Below are 23,415 nucleotides of genomic sequence, written 5' to 3' on the forward strand. Positions count from 1 at the left end.
GGTCATTGTCGTGCTGGAAGAGCCAGCCACGACCCATTTTTAAGGCCCTGGCGGAGGGAAGGAGGTTGTCACTCAGAATTGTACGGTACATGGCCCCATCCATTCTCCCATTGATGCGGTGAAGTAGTCCTGTGCCCTTAGCAGAGAAACACCCCCAAAACATAACATTTCCGCCTCCATGCTTGACAGTGGGGACGGTGTTCTTTGGGTCATAGGCAGCATTTCTCTTCCTCCAAACACGGCGAGTTGAGTTCATGCCAAAGAGCTCAATTTTTGTCTCATCTGACCACAGCACCTTCTCCCAATCACTCTCGGCATCATCCAGGTGTTCACTGGCAAACTTCAGACGGGCCGTCACATGTGCCTTCCGGAGCAGGGGGACCTTGCGGGCACTGCAGGATTGCAATCCGTTATGTCGTAATGTGTTACCAATGGTTTTCGTGGTGACAGTGGTCCCAGCTGCCTTGAGATCATTGACAAGTTCCCCTCTGATTTCTAACCTTCCTCATGATCAAGGATACCCCACGAGGTGAGATTTTGCGTGGAGCCCCAGATCTTTGTCGATTGACAGTCATTTTGTACTTCTTCCATTTTCTTACTATGGCACCAACAGTTGTCTCCTTCTCGCCCAGCGTCTTACTGATGGTTTTGTAGCCCATTCCAGCCTTGTGCAGGTGTATGATCTTGTCCCTGACATCCTTAGACAGCTCCTTGCTCTTGGCCATTTTGTAGAGGTTAGAGTCTGACTGATTCACTGAGTCTGTGGACAGGTGTCTTTCATACAGGTGACCATTGCCGACAGCTGTCTGTCATGCAGGTAACGAGTTGATTTGGAGCATCTACCTGGTCTGTAGGGGCCAGATCTCTTACTGGTTGGTGGGGGATCAAATACTTATTTCCCTCTGCAGAATGCAAATAAATTCATATACTTTCCACAATGTGATTTTCCGGATTAATTTGTGATGTGCTATCTCTCACTGTTACCAATAACCTACCCTTCAATTATGGGCTGCTCATGTCTTTGTCAGTGGGCAAACTTACAAAATCAGCAAGGGATCAAATACTTATTTCCCCCACTGTATATATATATATATATATATATATATATATATATATATATATTTGTAAAAAAAGGCCCATTTCTAAAATGGGCGCTAGCAAGGTTTTCCTCGGAGTGTGTATGTTTGAGAGAATGTGTGTGAGAGAGAAAGAGAGTGACTGTGCGAGTGTGTGTGACAGAGAGAGAGTGAGACTAGGTGCGAGTGTGTCTGTGAGAGAGAGACTGTGTGTGAGAATGAGACTGTGTCAGGGGCCCCCCTCCCTCCTTCCCCCCTCCCCCCGTTCCAGGGTCATCCCCCCTCCCTCCCTTCCTCCGAGGTTCAGGGTAAGTCAGTCCCTCCCCCCCCCCCCGTTTCAGGGTCCCCCCCCCTCCCTCCTCCCCCTGGGTTTCCCCCTCCCCCCAGGGTCCCCCCTTCTTCCGAGTTTCAGGGTCCCCCCGAGTTTCAGGATAGTTGGGCTCAGGTACCTCGGCCACTCACCGCGTGTTGGGCTTCTGGAGTTGCTGTCGGCTGCACTATTCGTCCGTTGCCTCTGTCTCCGTGGACGTGTGTGTGGTGCTCTTTTTTTTTCTATGCGATACAGCGCTGCCAGGACTTCTCTGTGCCCCCCGTGGCTAGGGTCAGCTTGTATAGGGTGGCAGTGGCTTGTGTGCGGGGGCCTGGGCTCTGCCCTCCGCCTCCGTCCGGGATCCTCCCACCTCCTCCGCCGCCGGCTCCTGCCCGACCATCCCGCGCCCCTCCGCCTTCGGCCGCTGCAGAGGCCAAGTACAGGAGTGGGGCCAACTCTGCGGCTCTAAATCCGGGTGGATGTCCACCGCAGCCTCCGCCATCTGGGCAGTTGTCTTCTGTGCGCGCTCCCGCTGTCCCAGTACCGGCCTCATTCGGTCCCTCCGTCTCGCTCGCACTTTCTCTCGCCCCTCCCTCCCTCCCTCGCAGTTCCAGGATCATCGTCCCTCTCTTCCAGTTACAGCCCCTTTCTGTTTCTCGTTGAAGCTCCGCCTCCATCCTGCCCCTTTCGCCCCCCCTCATCCGGCTCTGATCCACGGAGCCTAGCAGACCAAGGAGCCACGGTCTGAGGCAGCAAGATTAGAACGTTGGAGGTGAGAATTATTATATATATACTAGTAAAAAAGGCCCGTTTCTCAAATCAATGAAACGGGCGATAGCAAGGTTAACATCTAATGGCGATTATGTTTTTAAGGGAACTGTTAGGAAGAATGTGCTCTGATGATAAAGAATAATTGGGAAGGGTGTATGAGTAATATGGTCCAGGGGTATGACATGTGGATTGTTTTCTTCTTTTTTTTTAATCTGTGTTTGGTTTTAATTTTTATTTATAGTATATTTCCAAAAAGCTAAAGAGTACGCAGAAATGTAAAATTTTTTATTAGAAATATAATGCTTGTTTACATTTATTTGCTGCATTTGTATCCCAAATTTCCCCTCCTCTTTGCAGACTCAATGTGGCTTACATTATGCTGCAATGACAGCTGTCATTAACGGTAAGAGAATAATAGAGTATTGTTACAATTAAGGTACATTAGTTGTCAAGGGAATTGGGAGTAAAGAAATGGAATGTATCAGATATGCATAATGTAATACAAAGTATAGTGTAAATGATAATATGATTAAAGTAATCAAATTAAGGAGTTCAATATTGAATTAGTTCTGATGCAGATGCGATTTGCAAGATTTCTTTATAAACAATATTTTTAGTGAAAACAGTTACATTGAGGGAAAAGCTTTCCTTGTTCAGGTCCATCTATGAGTTTTACAATTGCATCAGAAGAGTTTCGAACTCTTGAAAATGCTACATACAGTTGCCCATGTGTAAACACTGGTTCTGGGAGGAAAATGCCAACTTTTTCAAATGTTTGTCCTTGTGACTTGTTAATTGTCATTGCAAAAGCCAATTTCACAGGAAATTCTTTTCGACATAATGTAAATGGGAGGTCAGTGTTAGATGGTGTTAGTTCAATACAGGTAAAAACAGTACTCCCTGCAGTTGACCCAGTGATTACTTGACTAATAATGAGGTTAGTTTTCAAATCTTTCACTATTAAGCGAGTTCCGTTACATAAACCTCGCTTGGTATTTAAATTCCCAAGTAGGATAATTATGGCTCCAATTTTTAAATGCAATTTAAGGCAAGGCAGGAAAGCGAATAGAATGTTGGGTATTATTAGGAAAGGTATAGAAAACAGGTGTGAGGATGTTATAATGCCGTTGTATCGCTCCATGGTGTGACCGCACCTTGAGTATTGTGTTCAATACTGGTCACCGCATCTCAAGAAAGATATAGTAGAATTGGAAGAGATGCAGCGAAAGGCGACTAAAATGATAACGGGGATGGGACGACTTCCCCATGAAGAAAGACTAAGGAGGCTAGGGCTTTTCAGCTTGGAGAAGAGACGGCTGAGAGGAGACATGATAGAGGTATATAAAATATTGAGTGGAGTGAAACAGGTGGATGTGAAGTGCCTGTTCACGCTTTCCAAAAATACTAGGACTAGGGGGCATGCGATGAAACTACAGTGTAGTAAATTTAAAACAAATTGGAGAAAATATTTCTTCACCCAACGCGTAATTAAACTCTGGAATTCGTTGCCGGAGAACGTGGTGAAGGTGGTTAGCTTGGCAAAGTTTAAAAAGGGGTTAGACGGTTTCCTAAAGGATAAGTCCATAAACCGCTACTAAATGGACTTGGGAAAAATCCACAATTCCAGGAATAACATGTATAGAATGTTTGTACGTTTGGGAGGCTTGTCAGGTGCCCTTGGCCTGGATTGGCCGCTGTCGTGGACAGGATGCTGGGCTCGATGGACCCTTGGTCTTTTCCCAGTGTGGCATTACTTATGTAAGATCACAAGGAGCAACAGTGAGATTTGAACTGGCCACCTCTGGATTGCAAGACCGGTGCTCTAACCACTAGGCCACTCCTCCACTCCACTATTTGTAAGCCACATTGAGCCTACAAATAGGTGGGAAAATGTGGAATACAAATGTAATAAATAAATAAATCCATTCTCCAGATTCCTGAAGTCTGTTCATTCTTCAGAATTCTACTCTGAACATTTTGCCCATTCTTCAGCACCTACTTACTCATTCCAGTGAAATCACAAGACTCTGCCCACTCAGCCTCTTGACCTAATGAGGCAGTCAGGAGGGTAAAATTCAGCATGCTTCTGTCAACCGCCCATCCCTTTAGGACCTGTAGCTACACCTTCAAGTCTCAGAACTCCTTCACTCCCCAAGGATCATAGGTTTGATCCCCAATGAACCTCACAGTAAGCAAAACAGTAAGTGCCAAAAATGAGTAGTCCTTAAGTTGAGTTGAGACCCAGGTCCATTTTACCTTTTTCCACTCTCAGGAAAAATCTGGGTGTATTTACTCCTTTGGAAAAAGCACCATCAACAGAGAGTCCTGTTGAGGCCATTATTGCTACTGGTACACAGTCTGAGTTGTCTTATACTGCACAAATGTAGAAGTTTTTCTCTATAGCTCATCATTGTACAAAAAGCCTTGGTCCCCTGCTATCTGGCAATCTCAATATAGGAAACATTCTCAAACCCCAACCACTCCAAAACCATCACTTCCTTCCACCCTGTCTTATAATTCACTTGAGCTCATCACCTCTACCATACTAAGTTACATGGCAATATTCAATAATGCAATACTCTCAGCCATACTTTTTGTCCATCTATAATTACAACTGTAACTCCTCAGAGGTCTTGAATCACTTCCACCGCTCTACGAGGTTCCCAATTACCCCTTGACATCACCAAGCACCTCTAATAATGTTTCTCTCATCAACCAAAGCATCCACCCCTCCTTGAACAAATCCAAGAGTCTCTGCTTGTGTTCACACCACATCAATCACCTACAGGACAGAGCAACATTCTGTACTCTCAGTCTGACTCCTAACCAATCAACAAACCCAGCCTACAAACTAAAGAACAACATTTAAGGGCAAGGATTCTCCCAAGCATCCTGAATACACAAGCTAACTGAATTCTTGGCTCTATTCAGATGGGTCTGAACTCTATCTCAAGTGGCCCACTCCACAGTTGGGGTCTCAGTCTATAGCCCTGAGATCATATCCAGTCTGGCACTATTGTGGTGACATCAAAGTGTGGCCAATTTATCCCTCTATCCACAGAGAACTCCTGCTACTAGTATGTATCCTCACTTTAGCTTCACCAGACATTGACCAAGCTAGGCAGTATTGCTTGAGAACATTCCCCCTTCTGCTACCCAGGCAATGTCCTGTAGACATTCTGAATGACAGGCAGCACCCTCCAGGATCAGCAAGGGGTATGTCAGTCCAGGGAAGCAGCATGACTCACTCACTTTCACCCTTAAATCTATAATTAAGACCTCAAGCCCTTCCTGTCATAAACCTCAGATTTCACACCCTTATTTCAAAGGACCCATAATCAGTTGCCAGATCACTTACCCATCTTGCACATGAGGACGGAGAATACTGCAGACTTCTTCTATTGTTACAGAGAGTCCAGCAGGAGACAAACTGCTCCAAAAAACATGGCCACCCGGGGAGGGGAAGGAGGGAACATAACTATTAGTGGAGCCAACCTTCAAGAGAAAGAGATTTGGTTATTGCACAACCTCATAACAAATTACTGAAGAATAACTAAAAATATCTTGCCACTCATTCTGCATTTTTGAACTCCCTATTTTTCCAAATTCTGAAGTCCTTAAATATGTGGTTCTTTTAGCAGGCCTTCAGAAATGAAAGCACAAGCAAGGTGAAACAAAAATTCTACTACATTTCTTTCTCTTTCTGTGTTTTATTTATATATTTCTGTAAACTGCCATGGTTTGAAGGGAAAGGGAAATGGGACTTGATATACCGGCTTTCTGTGGTTTTTGCAACTACATTCAAAGCAGTTTACATATATTCAGGTACTTATTTTGTACCAGGGGCAATGGAGGGTTAAGTGACTTGGCCAGAGTCACAAGGAGCTGCAGTGGGAATCGAACTCAGTTTCCCCAGGATCAAAGTCCACTGCACTAACCACTAGGCTACTCCTAGGGACATACAATAACTGCCACACAGTCCAATCCTGCAATCACTCTGGATAAGCTTCTACTCAAACAAACACACTTACCCCACTGAGCAGAGGTATCCCCAGGGCAAAACTCTAAATATTTATATGCACACATAAAAAGTCAAAAATCATATACAGTGTACTCCATTTAAGTGTACGTCGAATAAGCGCATCCTGTTTAACTTTCATGCCATACTTCGGTCACGCTTTTGGCACCATCAATTTATATGGGGACAAACTTCGGTTTAGCGTACCAGTGATAAGTGCAAGATTCGCTTATATGCATGTTTCAAGACCGCTCCTCTGCAGGAAAGACTCAGCATAAGCGCGCGCACAGAATATCTATTCAGAACTGTCTTATAATTTCTGCTCGGTATACTATTATCATGTTTTATCATTATCATGTTGCCCAAAATCCTTCTGTAACACAAAGTCTACTCTCTATATATGTTCACCATTCATGATGTATTGTAAGCCACATTGAGCCTGCAAAGAGGTGGGAAAATGTGGGATACAAATTCAATAAATAAATAAATAAAATAAATAAATATGGAATGAGATTGGCGCGCGACAACCAACAATATTTCAAATTTACTGCCCCTTTAACTGCCACAGGCAGAATAAGCAAAAGAATGTTGTTAGAGCGTACACTAGGGTCGTTGTCGTCGCGGCGGAACTGTAAGACTAACACTGGCTTAATGACTAGAAGTTCTTAAAAAATTAGAAAAAGTCAAGCATCTATTGCTAAAGAATATGGTGTTTTCACGTGTCTTGAAGCAGAAAGACCAGTTTCTGGAAGACTGGCAAAAGAATACAAATCCACAACGGAAACGAAAATGGGCGGGAAAAGCTGAGGAGGTAGAAGATGCTCTTCTTCGGTGGTTTTCTCGAGTCAGGAGCAGACAGTTTCCTGTCAGTGGTCCACTGCTTATGGAGAAAGTAAATCAGCTAGCTGAAAGTCTTGGACTAACTGAATTCAAAGCCACTGTTGGATGGTTGGAAAGATGGAAGGAGAGGAACAACATAAAATTCAAGAAACAGCATGGTGTGAAACAAGACGCTGATGACTTTAGTGCTGAAAATTGGGTTGTTTCAGTTCTTCCTACCATCTTGAACGAGTTTGCATCTCGTGACATTTTCAATGCTGACGAAAACAGTCTCTACTGGCGAGCGATTCATGATGGAACCCTTGCATTCAAACATGCCAAAACTACTGGAGGTAAAACGTTGAAGGACCGACTGACAATCCTCCTTTGCTGCAATATGGATGGGAGTGAGAAGCTGGAACCACTCGTCATTGGAAAGAGCAAATAGCCCCGTTGCTTCAAGAAAGTTAAGCAACTTCCTGTGTCATACGAGGCTAACGCAAATTCATGGATGACTGGGGAAATTTGGAAGCAGTGGCTAAAGAAGTTAGACGCTAGAATGCGGGCACAAAAGCATCAGATTTTGTTGCTTTCTGATAATTGTGCTGCACACAGGGATGATGTCAGGCTGTCTAATGTCAAGGTGGTCTTTCTGCCACCAAACACTACCTCTCTGATCCAACCCATGGATCAGGGCATAACAGCCAATTTCAAACAACATTATCGGGCTCTTGTGCTACATTGTCTGATGAGCCTTATGGATGACCAGACTGGCAAGGATAAACGTGCTGTTGAACTGGCTCGTAATCACTGTTGGATTCCCTACATATGCAGAAAGAAGCCTGGAATCATGTTACACAGGCAACCATTGTGAACTGCTACAAGCGGGCAAACTTTGTTAAGGATGTGGAGAGGGACAAAAGAGATGCAGCTGTTGCAAACGCGTCAGATGAACAGGTTACTGACATCCCAGCCGGTGTTACTGAAGAGGAGTTCCATTGCTACGTAGCTGTTGATTACGATCTACAAACAGCTGAAGACAGCACTGATGTTGAGATATGCGCCTACACGCAGGCAACAACGGCTTATGATGGAACAGAAGACAAAATGAGCAGCAAAGCACATGCTGACGAAATTCAACAACCTCCTGTCACTTTTGCAAGAGAGCTGGAGAGTCTCAACACCGTGCGGGCCTATCTGGAAGCCACTGGATGTCAGTGCTAAGACAGTTTTTACCGTCTGGCAGACAGTCTATGGAACTCACAGATCCAAGAGTGTACAGAGGACTATAACTGATTACTTCAAGCAAGCCTGTCAGTTAATGGAGACTGTATACTGTACGTATAATAAACATTACTGTATATATGTTTATCAGATGTCAAGCTTCTTTGGGTCACAATGGTTAAGTGCACACTCCAGTTAACTGCATGCATTTCTTTGGTCCCAGACCCTTGCACTTAAGTGGATTGCACTGTACATGTAAATTAACTGTTACAATCTATGCATGCCAAAAAGCAAGTGTAAATGTACACAAATGGCTTTTCAAGAGTAGTTTTCAAAGTAGAAGTATGCACATAATTTTTCACAACCAAAATCCAATAAACTCTGCAAAAAATGTGAATGATCTTTCTACTCATACCTGCTGCTATAAAAATGATTCCCTGAATAACCAACCCTCTATTGAAAAAAACTGACCATAGGATTTGTTATTTAAACCATTTCTTTCAGATTGTTGGACACGTACAATGAAGCAGGTAGACTAAAGATGCTATGAGGGCTCTACTTGTACTATTACCACTACTATTTAACATTTCTAAAGCGCTACCAGGGTTACGCAGCACTGTACAATCTAACAAAGAAGGACAGTCCCTGCTCAAAGGAGCTTACAATCTAAAGGACAAAAAAGTGCAGTCAATCAAATTGGGGGCAGTCTAGATTTCCTGGATGGTTAGGTGCCGAAAGAGACATTGAAGAGGTGGGCTTTGAGCAAGGATTTGAAGATGGGCAGGGAGGGGGCTTGGCGTATGGGCTCAGGGAGTTTATTCCAAGCATAGGGTGAGGTGAGGCAGAAAGGGCGGAGCCTGGAGGGGGCGAGTTTGTGCACCCCTGGTTGACTGGTTGAGGAATGGGTGAGATTGCCTGTAAACCTGGTGGATATGTTTAATTTTGTTGGCAAAGTATGCAGCAAAATCATTGCAGTTCAGTTTAGACTGGGCAGGCTGGTTCTGTTGCGGGGGTTGCAGTAGGCTGTTTACTATACTGAACAGCTGCTTGGTTGAATTGGCAGCCTGTGGAATGTATTGAGAGAAATACTGTTTTTTGGTTGCTGTTGCATCCTGAGACTGCTCTGGGTGTGGGGATGCACAGACTCTTATGACATGTGTCTTTGACCTGGAACCAGTGGTTCAGGAGAGGTTAGCAGCTGTACCGTGCCGAGGAGATAATCCTTTTATGGGTACAAGGTGGAAATTGTCGCAGACCTTTTTAAGAAACATACCGACATCATTCAGTCCCTCTCTTGGCATTCTCCAGGTTCGTTCTCCTCTACTAGGTTTTTGACTGGGTCTAGGTGGCAGACCTATTGCTCTCGAAGGTATAAGTTTCCACCGCCTTCCTGCTCTAACCCCAGCGTCCCTGACCAGATTAGTCCTGTCCTGACCAGATCAGCTTTTGACTGGCTCCCAGGGCTGGCACAACTCGGTAAGAGAGGTAAGCGTTGTCAGTTTGAATGAGAACAATTTGTTTCTGCAGCTATTCTCTGAAAGCCTTTAGAGCATTCCAAATAGCTCCAGGAGACTGATGTGGAGATCTGTCTTCTGAGCAGATCATATTCCTTGGGTGTGAAGCCCGTCAACATGAGCCCCCTTTACAAGTTGGACACATCCATTGACATCATCTTTTCAGGAGGTGGAATTTGCAATCTGAGTCCCACAGTCAAATTGGGCTGAAGTGTCCACCAGAGGAGGAAATGAACAAGCTGTGGAGGAACTTGGATGACATCTGCTAGATTCCCAGTGGTGTGAGACCACTGGGAGCCAGAGTCCATTGAGCACCTCTCAAATGGAGGCAAGCCATGGAAGAGGCATGCACTGTGGAGACCATGTGGCCTAACAGTTTCATTATCTGCCGAGCTGTGACTTGCTTGCTGCTTCAGACTTGAGGCAAGCGCTATCAAGGTATCTGACCAGGGGCAGAAAGGCCCAAACTTGTACCGTATTGAGTAGGGCTCCTATGTATTCCAAATCGCCAAGTTGGGAGAAGGTATTACTTGGGATAGTTTGACTAACAACAAGGAATTCCAGCACCTGAATAGCTGTCCGTATTGACTCTTGCACTCCTTCTCCAATGTGCTCTTAACTAGCCACTTGTCCTGGTAGAGAAAGAAACTTCCTGTCTGCATGGTGATGCTACGACTACTGCTAAACATTTGGTGAAAACCCTAGGAGCTGACTTGAGGTCAAAAGGCATAATGTGATACTGGTAGTGGTGCTTCCCTACTCGATATCTGAGTTACCTCCTGTGGCTGGGAAGTACCGAAATGTGGGTATAGGCATCCTTCAAGCACAGCCAATCTTGTTCCTGAATTATGGGGAGAAGGGTGCTCGTGGAAATCATCCTGATCTTTTCTTTGACAAGAAATTGTTCAGGGCCCTTAGGTCTAGGATAGGACCAAATTCCCCCTCCCCCATCTTTTTGGGCACAAGGAAGTACCTGGAATAGAATCCCTTCTCTTCCTCCCCGGGTGGCACATGTTCAACCACATTGGCCTGTACAAGAGCAGAGATTTCCTCTACAAGTACCTGCTTGTATAAGATGCTCTCAGTGGGCAAGTTGGTGGTTTGTGTCGCCAATGAAGTATGCAACAGAGGCGGACTATTTGAAGAACTCACCGGTGGGTAGTAAAAATTCAGCCTAACAGAGAAAGATGGAACACCTTTAACCTAATGACAGAGGAGAGCCTTGACAAAATCCTAAGAGACCTTTGACCAGCTACCTGCTCCCTCAATCCCTGCCCATCAAAGATAGTGCAGCATGAAAGCATGGGCCTTATAGAAGGCGCCACAAAAATTGTGAACACCTCTCTTTCTAATAGGCAACTACCAAAAGCATTAAAAAGGGCAGTGGTTTGCCCTCTGCTGAAGAAAAACAACCTTGACCAGGACAAACTTGAAAGTTACAGGCCAGTATCCAACATCCCGTTTCTAGGGAAACTCATAGAACAAACAGTCTGTGTTCAACGTAATGAATAGCTAGAAAAGAGTAACTGGCTAGATCCATGTCAATCTGGATACAGAACCCATTATGGAACAGAAAGAGTCCTCGTATCCCTGCTAGATGATCCTCACAGAAACCGACACAAGGGATTCACCTCGATGTTAGTACTGCTAGATTTCTCAGCAGCTTTTGACACTGTGGATCATGATATCTTGCTAGCACAACTGACAGAAATAAGTATCAGTGGAACAGTACTTGCCTGGTTCAGATCCTACCAGACAGACAACAATTCATAATGTTTGGCAGCAACTCAGCACCACCATAGACACTGACCTGCGGGGTACCACAATGATCTATACTGTCACCTATTCTGTTCAATATCTACCTCAAGCCACTAGCTGAGCTGATTCGGTCAATGGACACTCAGTTCTACATCTATGCGGATGATATGCAGCTACTCATACCCATTGAACCTGACTTACCTACAGCCTTGAATAAACTGATTACCTGTCTAGCAACAATTCAAAAATGAGCAAAACAACAAACTTTGCCTGAACCCAAGTAAAACCGAGCTTCTTTGGGTCCCTAACACAAGTGGATACATACCTGACATCAAATCCCCTTTGGGAAGTATGAATTCCCCCTCAAATCACAAGTCAGGAACCTTGGAATACAGTTAGATTCAACACTTACTCTGATTCACCAAATCCAAGCAACCTTCAAGAGCTGCTTCTACTATTTGCGACAGCTAAGCTGCCTCTCTCCTTACATCGAGAAGGTAAATCTTATCCCAGTTGTGCATGCCATGTTAACATCAAGACTAGATTACTGCAATGCACTATACAATGGTCTGACTACAAAGGGCCTGCACCAGCTCCAGTTGATTCAGAATGCAGCAGCAAGACTCATAGAAGGTTGCAAGCGACATGACCACATCACACCATTTTTGCAAAAACTTCATTAGCTACCAGTACAATACCGAGCTAAATTTAAAACTCTATATCTGGCGATGTATCTATGTCAACCACATCTATATTTGCAGAGACTGGGAAGGGGGGGGGGGGAATGGTCTCCTGGTATATACGTTAAGTCACGAAAGGTGGAGAGCTATAAGACCCAAAGCTCTCTATGTTACAGTTCACCTACTAAATTTCTAAAATTTATATAATACACTGACATTCATTATCTTTCATTGTTTGATAAGACGTATAACAGAGATATAGCTGAATGTTGTAGGGGATGGGTGGGGGGATGGGGGGTGGAAAGGGTGGAATGATGATAAATGGTGATGAAACAATTGTTTTCTAGTTACTCGTACCTTGGCTTGTGGAATTACCAGAATTATGCTGAGAATGTTGGTTACATGTTTTGTTATTTCATCAATAAAAAATATTGAACCATAAAACTCTATATCTGATCTTCAAGGCCCTGCAAGGAAATGGCCCTGAGTATCTGAAGAATAGGATGATCCGCCACACACCGCCAAGGACACTAAGGTCCTCCCAAAGACTTTCACTAACTACACCCTCTCCAAAAGACATTACACGATGTGATAACCGCAAGCGAGCCTTCTCCGGAGTAGCCCCCACACTCTGGAATGCATTGCCTGAAAGGCTCCGCTTAATACAAGACTATCTATTTCAGGAAGCAGGTGAAAGCTTGGCTCTTCAACCAGGCCTTTAATGGAAGAAGCAATTAACTTGTTAGTCTCACACACACAAGGAGTGACTCGGGCTGCACATACTGCAGCGGGATATGTTTGTCCACTCCTACCCTAGCTGAGATAATGTTTAACCATCTCTCTGACCTCATGTGCAACTTTCTTCAAAACAGTCACCTTACTTTCTAACTCTTCCTACTTTCTTATCCATCTCTATGTTACAACTTTGCCTTACCTTTCATTATCAATTATAATGTTCTATTATGTATTACGTTGACATTGTAAGTAGTATACCATGTCATACATTATATTGTTAGTTGAATATTTTTACTGCTGTAATTGCCTATTGCTCATGTTTGATCTATTCTTACTGTACACTGCCCTTGAGTGAATTCCTTCAAAAAGGCGGTAAATAAATCCTAATAAATAATTAAAAGGTGTCATAAGCGCCCCTAGCCAGATATTTCCTGCACTCCAGCTGCCTGCTCCTGAGGGAACAAATCCATGAGACCGCACGTACTGTGCACCGAAGACTTCAAGTATATGCTTGTGTAGAGCTGGTAGGACTGGATGAGGTTAATGAGCCTCAAAGCTTGATAAACCTTTCTCCCAAATGAATCCAGAGTCCGAACCACTCTATTTGGGAGAGCTGAGACATGAGTCCTGGTTCATTTGAGAGCAGATTCAAACACCAGAGAGAATGGCGACACAATTGCACCCTCTCGAATCCGTGAGCCTTCTGGATACAATACTGAGTATCCACCTTCTTCGCTACGACATGCAATGAAAGAGGTGATTCCCAATATTTCGTCAGTGCATCTTTAAAGATAGGATGTAATGAAACTGTGACTCATTCCTATAACATCTCTTCCCTAGGCTTTTCTTTCATTCCCAACTTAAATGGGATGGCCGAAGTCACCTCCTTCACTTGATAAATGGGGGATTCTCAGATGGAGATTTATGCCTCTCTTGAGAAGGGGAGGGGTCAGAAGGGACTCCGTATGACTCCTCCTCCAAGAAGCAATGTGGATCTTCATCTGACTCCCATGAGCAGTCCAAGTCCGACTCCTTGCCATAATCCAGATGTTTGTGCCTGCCCCAGCTCAGTGGAACCATGTCTACACACCAAATGGGTCGATATTAATGCCCATCACAGCATCAGTAGCAAAGACTGCTCCACAGGCAGACTAGGGGCCTCCCAGAAACGCCAAAAGATCCGCCCGCAAATTTCTCAACCTGCACTTTCCCAGCTGTAAAGGACTGAAATACAAGCTGACACACGCCACCACCTTCTCTTACATCAGCATGCAGTTATGGAATGCATTACCCACAGCCCTGAAAACCATTGACGAAATAACTTTCGCAAATCTCTGAAGACACATCTCTTCAACAAAGCCTACAAAGAGAACCCATAACCTTACAAAACTACCTCACCAACCCACTCAACTATTAATGTCCACCTTCTATACTATCCTGCCTACAACCTTCTTCTCTCTTCCCATACTTAATCTTTATATATTACTAATCATATCTGATATCCTGTAATGACTATGACATAACAAAACTCTGTAAGCCACATTGAGCCTGCAAATAGGTGGTAAAATGTGGGATACAAATGCAATAATAATAATTGAGCTTGAGCCGCAGCTGGTGCAAGTGCCCTCGATGCTTGAGCAATGTGCAGCTGAAAAATCTGCACCAGCTCCTCCCTGAGCATGGCCTGGTACCACTCATCAAAGGCAGGCATTGGCTGGGTAGCTCGTTTGGAGACAGCCTGAGGAACAGCCAGAGTCGAATCGGATGTGGGAACCTAGCTACTCAGACTGGTGGCACCAGCATTTCCCACCAAGGAGGGGAAGCTATCCTCTCGGTGAAGGCACTTCATGGGTACTGGCGATGTCGATGTCCCAGCATTGTGCTTTGAAAGGGACTAGTGTTTGTGCTTCTTTGACTTCCCTCTACGCTCAGCATTGTGAAACCTCGGCACCTATAAGGATGACGTCAAACCTGTACACATCCCTCTGTGTCAGATCCAATGCTGACCTGTCCCGGGGCCTACTATCAGCGCCCAATGTCGAGGGGAGGAGGAGGCCTCCTCAATGCCAGTGCACTCCCAGTGGTAGATGAATCTTAGCTGACATCGAGGTTGATACTTCCAGTGCTGACATCGATTGACTGGCCTTCAAGGAGCTCAAATTAAAAAAAAAAAGGTTTCTCCTACTTTATCTGATTCACCCTCTGTGTCCTCAGCTACATTTTGTTTAGTATAGAGCTGTTTGGTTTTGCAGATCAGCCAGCTTTGTATATATAACTTATTCCCTTATCTATGATCTATAGCTTGCTTGTGTCTTCTTGGCCTTCTCAGGGCCAAGTTAATAGATAGGCTTGCTTAGCCCTAGTAATGGGCTATATACTTTAAAGCCTCTGTTTGTTTCAAACAGACTCTGAACTAATACAGAGACACTCAGTATTAGGACAAGGACAAGTATGAGTGATAAGTACTCAAGGAAGGGAGGATACAAAGGGCAAACGATGGATAATTGGGAAAAATACCGAAGAAGCAGAATTATGTGAAGGTGACAGAGGTCAGTGTGGAAGAATACCAGATAAGAGAGAAAATATAAGGCATTAAGTGATTGGACAAAATTAAGCTTCAGTAATCTGACAAGCACATCTTATGGCAGTCAGATTTGTTAAGCTTCCAGGGAAATACACAGAAAGATCAGAGAGATTTTATTTTCCTTATACTGAAATTTAGCCTGATATAAATAAGAATTAAATTTTCTGTAACACTGGAATAAAATACATTTTATTGTAATTATTTATTTACTCTAATAAATTTTAGAATTATTATAAAGAGAAAAATTAAACTCTGGAGTGTTTTTCCTTTGCCAGAAGGGCTTTCTTTTTTTTTTTAAATTTTGTAGAAGTCTTTATTAAGCGTTAAGAACATAACACAGAGCATAGTTAACACAGCTCGTTACATCACATTCCAAGTGAGCCAAACACCAATATGAATAATAATCAGAGGGTACCTATAGTGTCATTGGTCCCACCATAACCACAATATGTACTTCATATTTTTATACCAATTTTTATTACCCTCCCGTCCCTACCCTCCTCTATACCCCCGCCCCAACTACCTCCCCAAGAACTTCCCCCAGCTAAACCCTACCCCCCCTCCCTCCCGTCTCAGACCAAACCTCTATTATTTCGAACCTGCAGTCAGAAAAGGCAGCCACACTTTCTCCCATTTGGGCAACATTCTTCTTTTCACAGCCGTCAGTCTCTCCATTTCACATATATATCTCACTTTCGTGATCCACTCTGTCAGCGAGGGGACCCCCAAGGCCTTCCAGTGCTTTGCCAGGTTAGTCCGGGCGGCCTGCAGTGCTCCCCGCGCCAGCAACCATTGATTCAACCTTAGTCCCGCAGGGCGCTTTCCCAGCACAAAGATCAGGGGATGCCACTGCACAGGCCTTCCTATCCATTTTTGAAGCTTAGACTGAACCCCCCTCCATTACGCTTGTGCCTTACAAGACCACCATATATGACCCATAGTTCCTACTTCTCCACACTGCCTCCAACATGATTTCGTCACTGATGGGTACATGTGGTGCAGCCTTAGAGGCGTGAGATACCACCTGTAGAAAACCTTTAATGTATTCTCCTGTAATGCAACTGATCTTGCAGACTTCAGTAAGCTACCCTCCAGCTGCGCCCAGGCCTCGTCTGGCAAAGTAAATTTCAGCTCCTGTTCCCACCTCCTCCTATGTGTAAGAGAGGGTCTGTGGCAATCTGATAAATGGGCATAAAGAGAAGATATCAAACCGTGTGTAGTCTTAAAGTCCGCACATATGACCTCCAGAGGATGAGCCTCCCTCTTCATGCATCCTACGTAAAAGGGCCCCTGTAAGTAGTGTAGGGTCTGTAAATATGCATACCGGTCCTCCGTCCTAAGTCTATAATCTTCAACCAGGTTCTCAAAGGGTGTCACTATGGTTCCTACATGCAGCTGTCCCCACATGTCTAGTCCATTTTTAGCCCATCCATGCAAAATCGTGTCCCCCACCCCGGGGGAAACCCAGGGTTGTCCGCTATCGGTGCAAGGCCAGAGGTACAGGGCTGGTGCTCGCCAAACATATGATCCCAGTAATAGAATGTAGCCTGTACTGTAGGTGGAAATTTGTCTACCTGACCTCTATGCCGAGCCGGAAACCACATTAGATGCCCTAACTTACGGGAACAGACCAGGGATTGCTCCTCTGATTTAAACCACTCCACCGCCGCCCGTGCCTGCGCAGCACAGTAGTACCAAAAGAGGTTAGGGACTCCCAGTCCCCCCTTCTTTCTACTCCTATACAGGAGTGCTCTGGGGAGCCTCGGTCTTTTCTGATTCCAAATGAACCTATTTATGCTGTCTTGAAGACCGGACAAAAAACTCGCATAGGAATTACTTGAAATAGGTACAGTAAACGTGGCAACACGTTCATTTTTATTGTGGCGATGCGCCCTAACCAGGACAGTCCCATAGACATCTAGCGGTCCAAGTCTCTTAATATTTCTTTTTTAAGTCCCGGGTAGTTAACTTCAAACAGCTCGGGCAGATGCTTAGGGATTTGCACCCCCAGATACCTTAATTCCCTTTCTGCCCACTTAAAAGCAAAGGATGTCTTCAACGCATCCGACACCCTCGGCAGAAGGCAGACAGTCATACCAATCGATTTGCTGGCATTTAGCTTGTAACCAAGATATCCTAGAATACTCCTCAATTTCCCTCATCAAGTTGGGGAGTGATACCAATGGTTTTGTCATGTACAGGAGAACATCGTCAGCGAATAGTGCAATCTTATGTTCCTGGGCCCCTACCCGGACTCCAGAGATATCCTCGTTCTCGCGTATTGCTGCCACCAATGGCTCCATTGCCAGAGCAAACAACAAGGGAGACAGAGGACACCCCTGTCTAGTTCCTCTTCCCAGCCTAAAGGCCCCTGAGTTTCCCCCATTAATTCTCACACAGGCTTGCGGGGCCGAATATAGGGCCCAGATCCAGGACCTGTAGAAGTGCCCAAACCCCACTCGCTGTAACACTTTATCTAGATACCCCCAGTGGACCCTGTCGAATGCCTTCTCCGCATCTAATCCTAGTAGCACTACCGGGAGGGCCTTTACTTTTGCACGATATAGTAAATTTAACGTTCTACGTATATTGTCCATCGCCTGCCTCTTAGCTACAAATCCTACTTAATCCGGGTGTATTAAAGTGGGAAGCACCCCCCTCCCCCCCCAGGCGGTTGGAAAGTACCTTCGCCAAAATCTTAACATCGGCATTAAGTATCGAAATGGGTCGATAGGAAGCACATTCTGCCTTGTCCTTGCCTGGTTTTGGGATTACTGCCACCCAAGCCTCCATCATCGACTGGGGTAAGCTGTCGCCCTCCCGCACTGAATTGATGACCATCGCTAAATACAGTGCCAGTGCCCCCCCGAAGGTCTTAAAAAACTCATTCGTGTACCCATCTAAACCCGGAGCCTTGCCATTCGGCAGTGATTTAATTACTTGAAGAACTTCATCTAACATAGTAACATAGTAGATGACGGCAGAAAAAGACCTGCACGGTCCATCCAGTCTGCCCAAGAAGATAAATTCATATGTGCTACTTTTTTATTTGTACTGTCCTCTTCAGTGCACAGACCGTATAAGTCTGGCCAGCACTATCCCCGCCTCCCAACCACCAACCCCGCCTCCCTCCACCAGCTCTGGCACAGACCGTATAAGTCTGCCCAGCACTATCCCTGCCTCCCACCACCGGCTCTGGCACAGACCATATAAGTCTGGCCAGCACTATCCCTGCCGCCAAACCACCAGCCCCGGCACAGACCGTATAAGTCTGGCCAGCACTAGTCCCGCCTCCCAACCACCAGCCCCAGCACAGACCGTATATGTCTGCCCAGCACTAGCCCTGCCTCCCAACCACCAGCTCTGCCACCCATTCTAGGCTAAGCTCCTTGTACCGGGGCTTCCAATTCCCTCTTCTGCTGCTCTGAGAGCACCGGCAGGCCTCTATCAATCAAATATTTGTCTATATCCCCGGTCTGTACAGCAACATCCTCCCTGTATAGCGATTCGTAATACTGGGCGAATCTATCCCTGATCTGAACCGAGGATTGCAGTAGGGACCCTTTGTCATCTTTCACTTTCAAAATTTGCCGGTCAGCCTTCATCTTCCGCAGTTTATTAGCAAATAACCTGCCCGGCTTGTTTGTATTTTCATAATAAATCTGTTTTAAACGGGCATGCACAAACTTCAAGCTCTCTTCATGCAAGTCATTCAGTTCCAATCTCACCTCCTGAAGCCTACGGTAGTCAGAGACAGCGCCTGTAACCCTGTATTTACTCTCCAGTACCCCCAGTCTCTCCATACATTGAACCAGACGCGCCTTGCGTGCCTTGGCCCTGCGACTTGCACACTTGATAAAATAACCCCTGGCCACTGCTTTGAAGGCATCCCACACCACACCCAGAGAGGGGCCTGAGTCTATGTTGATATCGAAATATTCCTTCATAATTGGGACAAAGCCATCCACAGTGCATGGGTCTTGTAACATGCAGTTATTGAGAGACCATCTTCTGTCTCGTACCTCCTCCCGAAGGGAGGGGATAACAGCCCAGACAGGCGCATGATCTGAAATTGAAATAAGCCCAATTGAATAGTCCCCGCCCCCGCTTAGCAGAGTCTTTTCAACAAATATATAGTGCCAGAAGGGCTTTCTTTCAGTCTCTTCTGAAGTTGTTTAGCTCCTCTTTAGAGGCAAGAGAGTGGCTATACAATTTGTAAACAGAAAGAACAGTTATCAGGCTGATGGTCAGGCCCTGGACACCTAATGCATCAATCGTGTGGGTCCATGGCAGATGTCACCCAATTACAATGAAGCCACTTAGACATCCAGAAAAGAATCGCAGCTAAATTCCTCAATCTTGAGTGTCAAAAAGGGGAAGGGCTCAAATCGAGGTCAGTGCACAGACCTAAACAGGGCCTAAAGAGCCACACGAGAAAGCAAGCAAGCTTGAAAAGCTGAAAATCTAATGAAATAAAAGGGAAAGGTACCGAAAATAAAAATTATGAAGAAAATTAGAGAAATGAAGGGAAAACCCGTACAGGAAGGCACAGAAAAAAAAATCTTAATACGTGCTGAGAGAGACCATGAAGACCTGACCTCTTGCGCTCACACATCAGTCAGGAAGGTGCTCACGCATGTGCAGTGGGACACTGCTAGAATTTTCTACTCGCTGTATACGCTACGCAGCATCCGCACAGGACTCCGTCGGATGTCACCCAGATGTGAAAATACTAATGGCCTGCTTGTCCTCAAAGAAGAATTTACAAAAATAGTAACAAGTAACAAGACCCCCTTATAGCCAAATACAAAAGTCCTCCATCAGTACAATAACCTGAGGAAAGCCCAGCAGATCGATTATGGACCAACTTTGACACGCTCTCATCAGATGAAATCTCACCCTGGCTCAGAAAATACGCCAAATCGCAATGCAAATTAGACATTTGCCCTACCAGTCTAATAAGATCTGCACCCAAACAATTTAAAACAGACCTCACAAACCGTGTAAACCACAGACTGCAAAATGGGCACTTTCCCACGGATAAAGGAAACATCGTACTTCCCCCGCTTCCAAAAGATGCTAAGAAAAGCTTAATGGACCTATCGCCCAGTAGCATCTATTCCGCTCATAACCAAACTCATGGAGGGTATAGTAACGAAACAACTTACAACTTACAAATATAGGAGGTTCAGGACAAATATATTCCACGTATTAGAAAAAAGGGAAAAAAGACTAAACGTCAGCCGGCGTGGCTAAACAGTAAGATAAAGGAAATCATTAGAGCCAAAAAACAATCCTTCAGAAAGTGGAGAAGAGAACCAACTGAAAGTAACAGGATAGATCATAAGGAATGCCAAGCCAAATGCAAAGCGGAGATAAGGAGGGCAAAAAAGGACTTTGAGAAGAAATTAGCGTTGGAAGCAAAAATACATAGTAAAAATTTTTTTAGATACATTAAAAGCAGGAAACCGGCCAAAGAGTCGGTTGGGCCGCTGGACGAAAATGGTGTTAAAGGGGCGATCAAGGAGGACAAAGCCATAGCGGAGAAATTAAATGAATTCTTTGCTTCGGTCTTCACCGAGGAGGATTTGGGGGGGACACCGGTGCCGGAAAGAATATTTGAAGCGGGGGAGTCGGAGAAACTAAACAAATTCTCTGTAACCTTGGAGGATGTAATGGGTCAGTTCAGCAAGCTGAAGAGTAGTAAATCACCGGGACCTGATGGTATTCATCCCAGAGTATTAATAGAACTAAAAAATGAACTTGCGGAGCTACTGTTAGAAATATGCAATCTGTCCCTAAAATCGAGTGTAGTACCGGAAGACTGGAGGGTAGCCAATGTTACTCCGATTTTTAAGAAGGGTTCCAGAGGAGATCCGGGAAATTATAGACCGGTGAGTCTGACGTCGGTGCCGGGCAAGATGGTGGAGGCTATTATTAAGAATAAAATTGCAGAGCATATACAAAAACATGGACTGATGAGACAAAGTCAGCACGGATTTAGTGAAGGGAAGTCTTGCCTCACCAATCTAATGCATTTTTTTGAGGGGGTAAGCAAACATGTGGACAATGGGGAGCCGGTTGATATTGTATATCTGGATTTTCAGAAGGCGTTTGACAAAGTGCCGCACGAAAGACTCCTGAAGAAATTGCAGAGTCATGGAATCGGAGGTAGGGTATTATTATGGATTAAGAACTGGTTGAAAGATAGGAAGCAGAGAGTAGGATTGCGTGGCCAGTATTCTCAGTGGAGGAGGGGAGTTAGTGGGGTCCCGCAGGGGTCTGTGCTGGGTCCGTTGCTTTTTAATGTATTTATAAATGACCTAGAGATGGGAATAACTAGTGAGGTAATTAAATTCGCCGATGACACAAAATTATTCAGGGTCGTCAAGTCGCAGGAGGAATGTGAACGATTACAGGAGGACCTTGCGAGACTGGGAGAATGGGCGTGCAAGTGGCAGATGAAGTTCAATGTTGACAAGTGCAAAGTGATGCATGTGGGTAAGAGGAACCCGAATTATAGCTACGTCTTGCAAGGTTCCGCGTTAGGAGTTACGGATCAAGAAAGGGATCTGGGTGTCGTCGTCGATGATACGCTGAAACCTTCTGCTCAGTGTGCTGCTGCGGCTAGGAAAGCGAATAGAATGTTGGGTGTTATTAGGAAGGGTATGGAGTCCAGGTGTGTGGATGTTATAATGCCGTTGTATCGTTCCATGGTGCGACCGCACCTGGAGTATTGTGTTCAGTACTGGTCTCCGTATCTCAAAAAAGATATAGTAGAATTGGAAAAGGTACAGCGAAGGGCGACGAAAATGATAGTGGGGATGGGACGACTTTCCTATGAAGAGAGGCTGAGAAGGCTAGGGCTTTTCAGCTTGGAGAAGAGACGGCTGAGGGGAGATATGATAGAAGTGTATAAAATAATGAGTGGAATGGATCGGGTGGATGTGAAGCGACTGTTCACGCTATCCAAAAATACTAGGACTAGAGGGCATGAGTTGAAGCTACAGTGTGGTAAATTTAAAACGAATCGGAGAAAAGTTTTCTTCACCCAACGTGTAATTAGACTCTGGAATTCGTTGCCGGAGAACGTGGTACGGGCGGTTAGCTTGATGGAGTTTAAAAAGGGGTTAGATAGATTCCTAAAGGACAAGTCCATAGACCGCTATTAAATGGACTTGGAAAAATTCCGCATTTTTAGGTATAACTTGTCTGGAATGTTTTTACGTTTGGGGAGCGTGCCAGGTGCCCTTGACCTGGATTGGCCACTGTCGGTGACAGGATGCTGGGCTAGATGGACCTTTGGTCTTTCCCAGTATGGCACTACTTATGTACTTATGTAATACCTAAATAAACACTCAATTCTACATGAGTCTCAATCAGGTTTTCGGTCAAATCACAGCACTGAAACGGTTCTAGTGTCCGCAATGAACTCATTCAAACAAGCAATTGCAACTAGCAACAACATACTCCTCCTACAATTTGACATGTCCAGTGCCTTTGACATGGTTAATCATGGAATACTACTACATATACTAGAATACTTCGGAATAGGAGGTACAGTTCTCAAATGGTTCAACAGATTCGGAAGTGACGTCAGCCGACAGCATGGCAGCCTGAATTCACAGCTCCCTCTCCCAACGCTGCAAAATTTGGAAACACTCCGATCCAAACGGCGATAAACATCGCGAAAGTGTAAGAATTTACCTCCTAACATACAGACGCCATGAGTAAAGCGGCCTCGACCCGGAAAAAAGAGATGGAAAAAACGGAGAAAAGCACGGCGAGTAAGGCCTCCAGACACCATGAGTCCCCGGAGCGCGGGTCTCCGTCGGACTCGGATTCAGCGCTATCTATATCTGAGGCGCGAGCCCCTCCTTCCAAGAAAGGATTGTCCGTTGAGCTCCGCAAGTTATCTGCTACGAT

General features: G+C 45.0%; 1 protein-coding gene across 1 annotated transcript in view; it reads right to left on the minus strand.

The window, feature by feature from the left end:
* The window catches only part of PEX6 (peroxisomal biogenesis factor 6), a 314,233-nt gene that overhangs the window by 236,863 nt on the left and 53,955 nt on the right, over positions 1-23,415 (minus strand). Inside the window, exon 5 of the mRNA XM_030195683.1 lies at positions 5,516-5,652. Within this exon, the coding sequence (XP_030051543.1) occupies positions 5,516-5,652 (137 nt within the window). The remainder of the gene's footprint in view (positions 1-5,515; positions 5,653-23,415) is intronic.

Source organism: Microcaecilia unicolor, chromosome 3, assembly GCF_901765095.1.
Source record: "Microcaecilia unicolor chromosome 3, aMicUni1.1, whole genome shotgun sequence".
Lineage (NCBI taxonomy): Eukaryota > Metazoa > Chordata > Amphibia > Gymnophiona > Siphonopidae > Microcaecilia > Microcaecilia unicolor.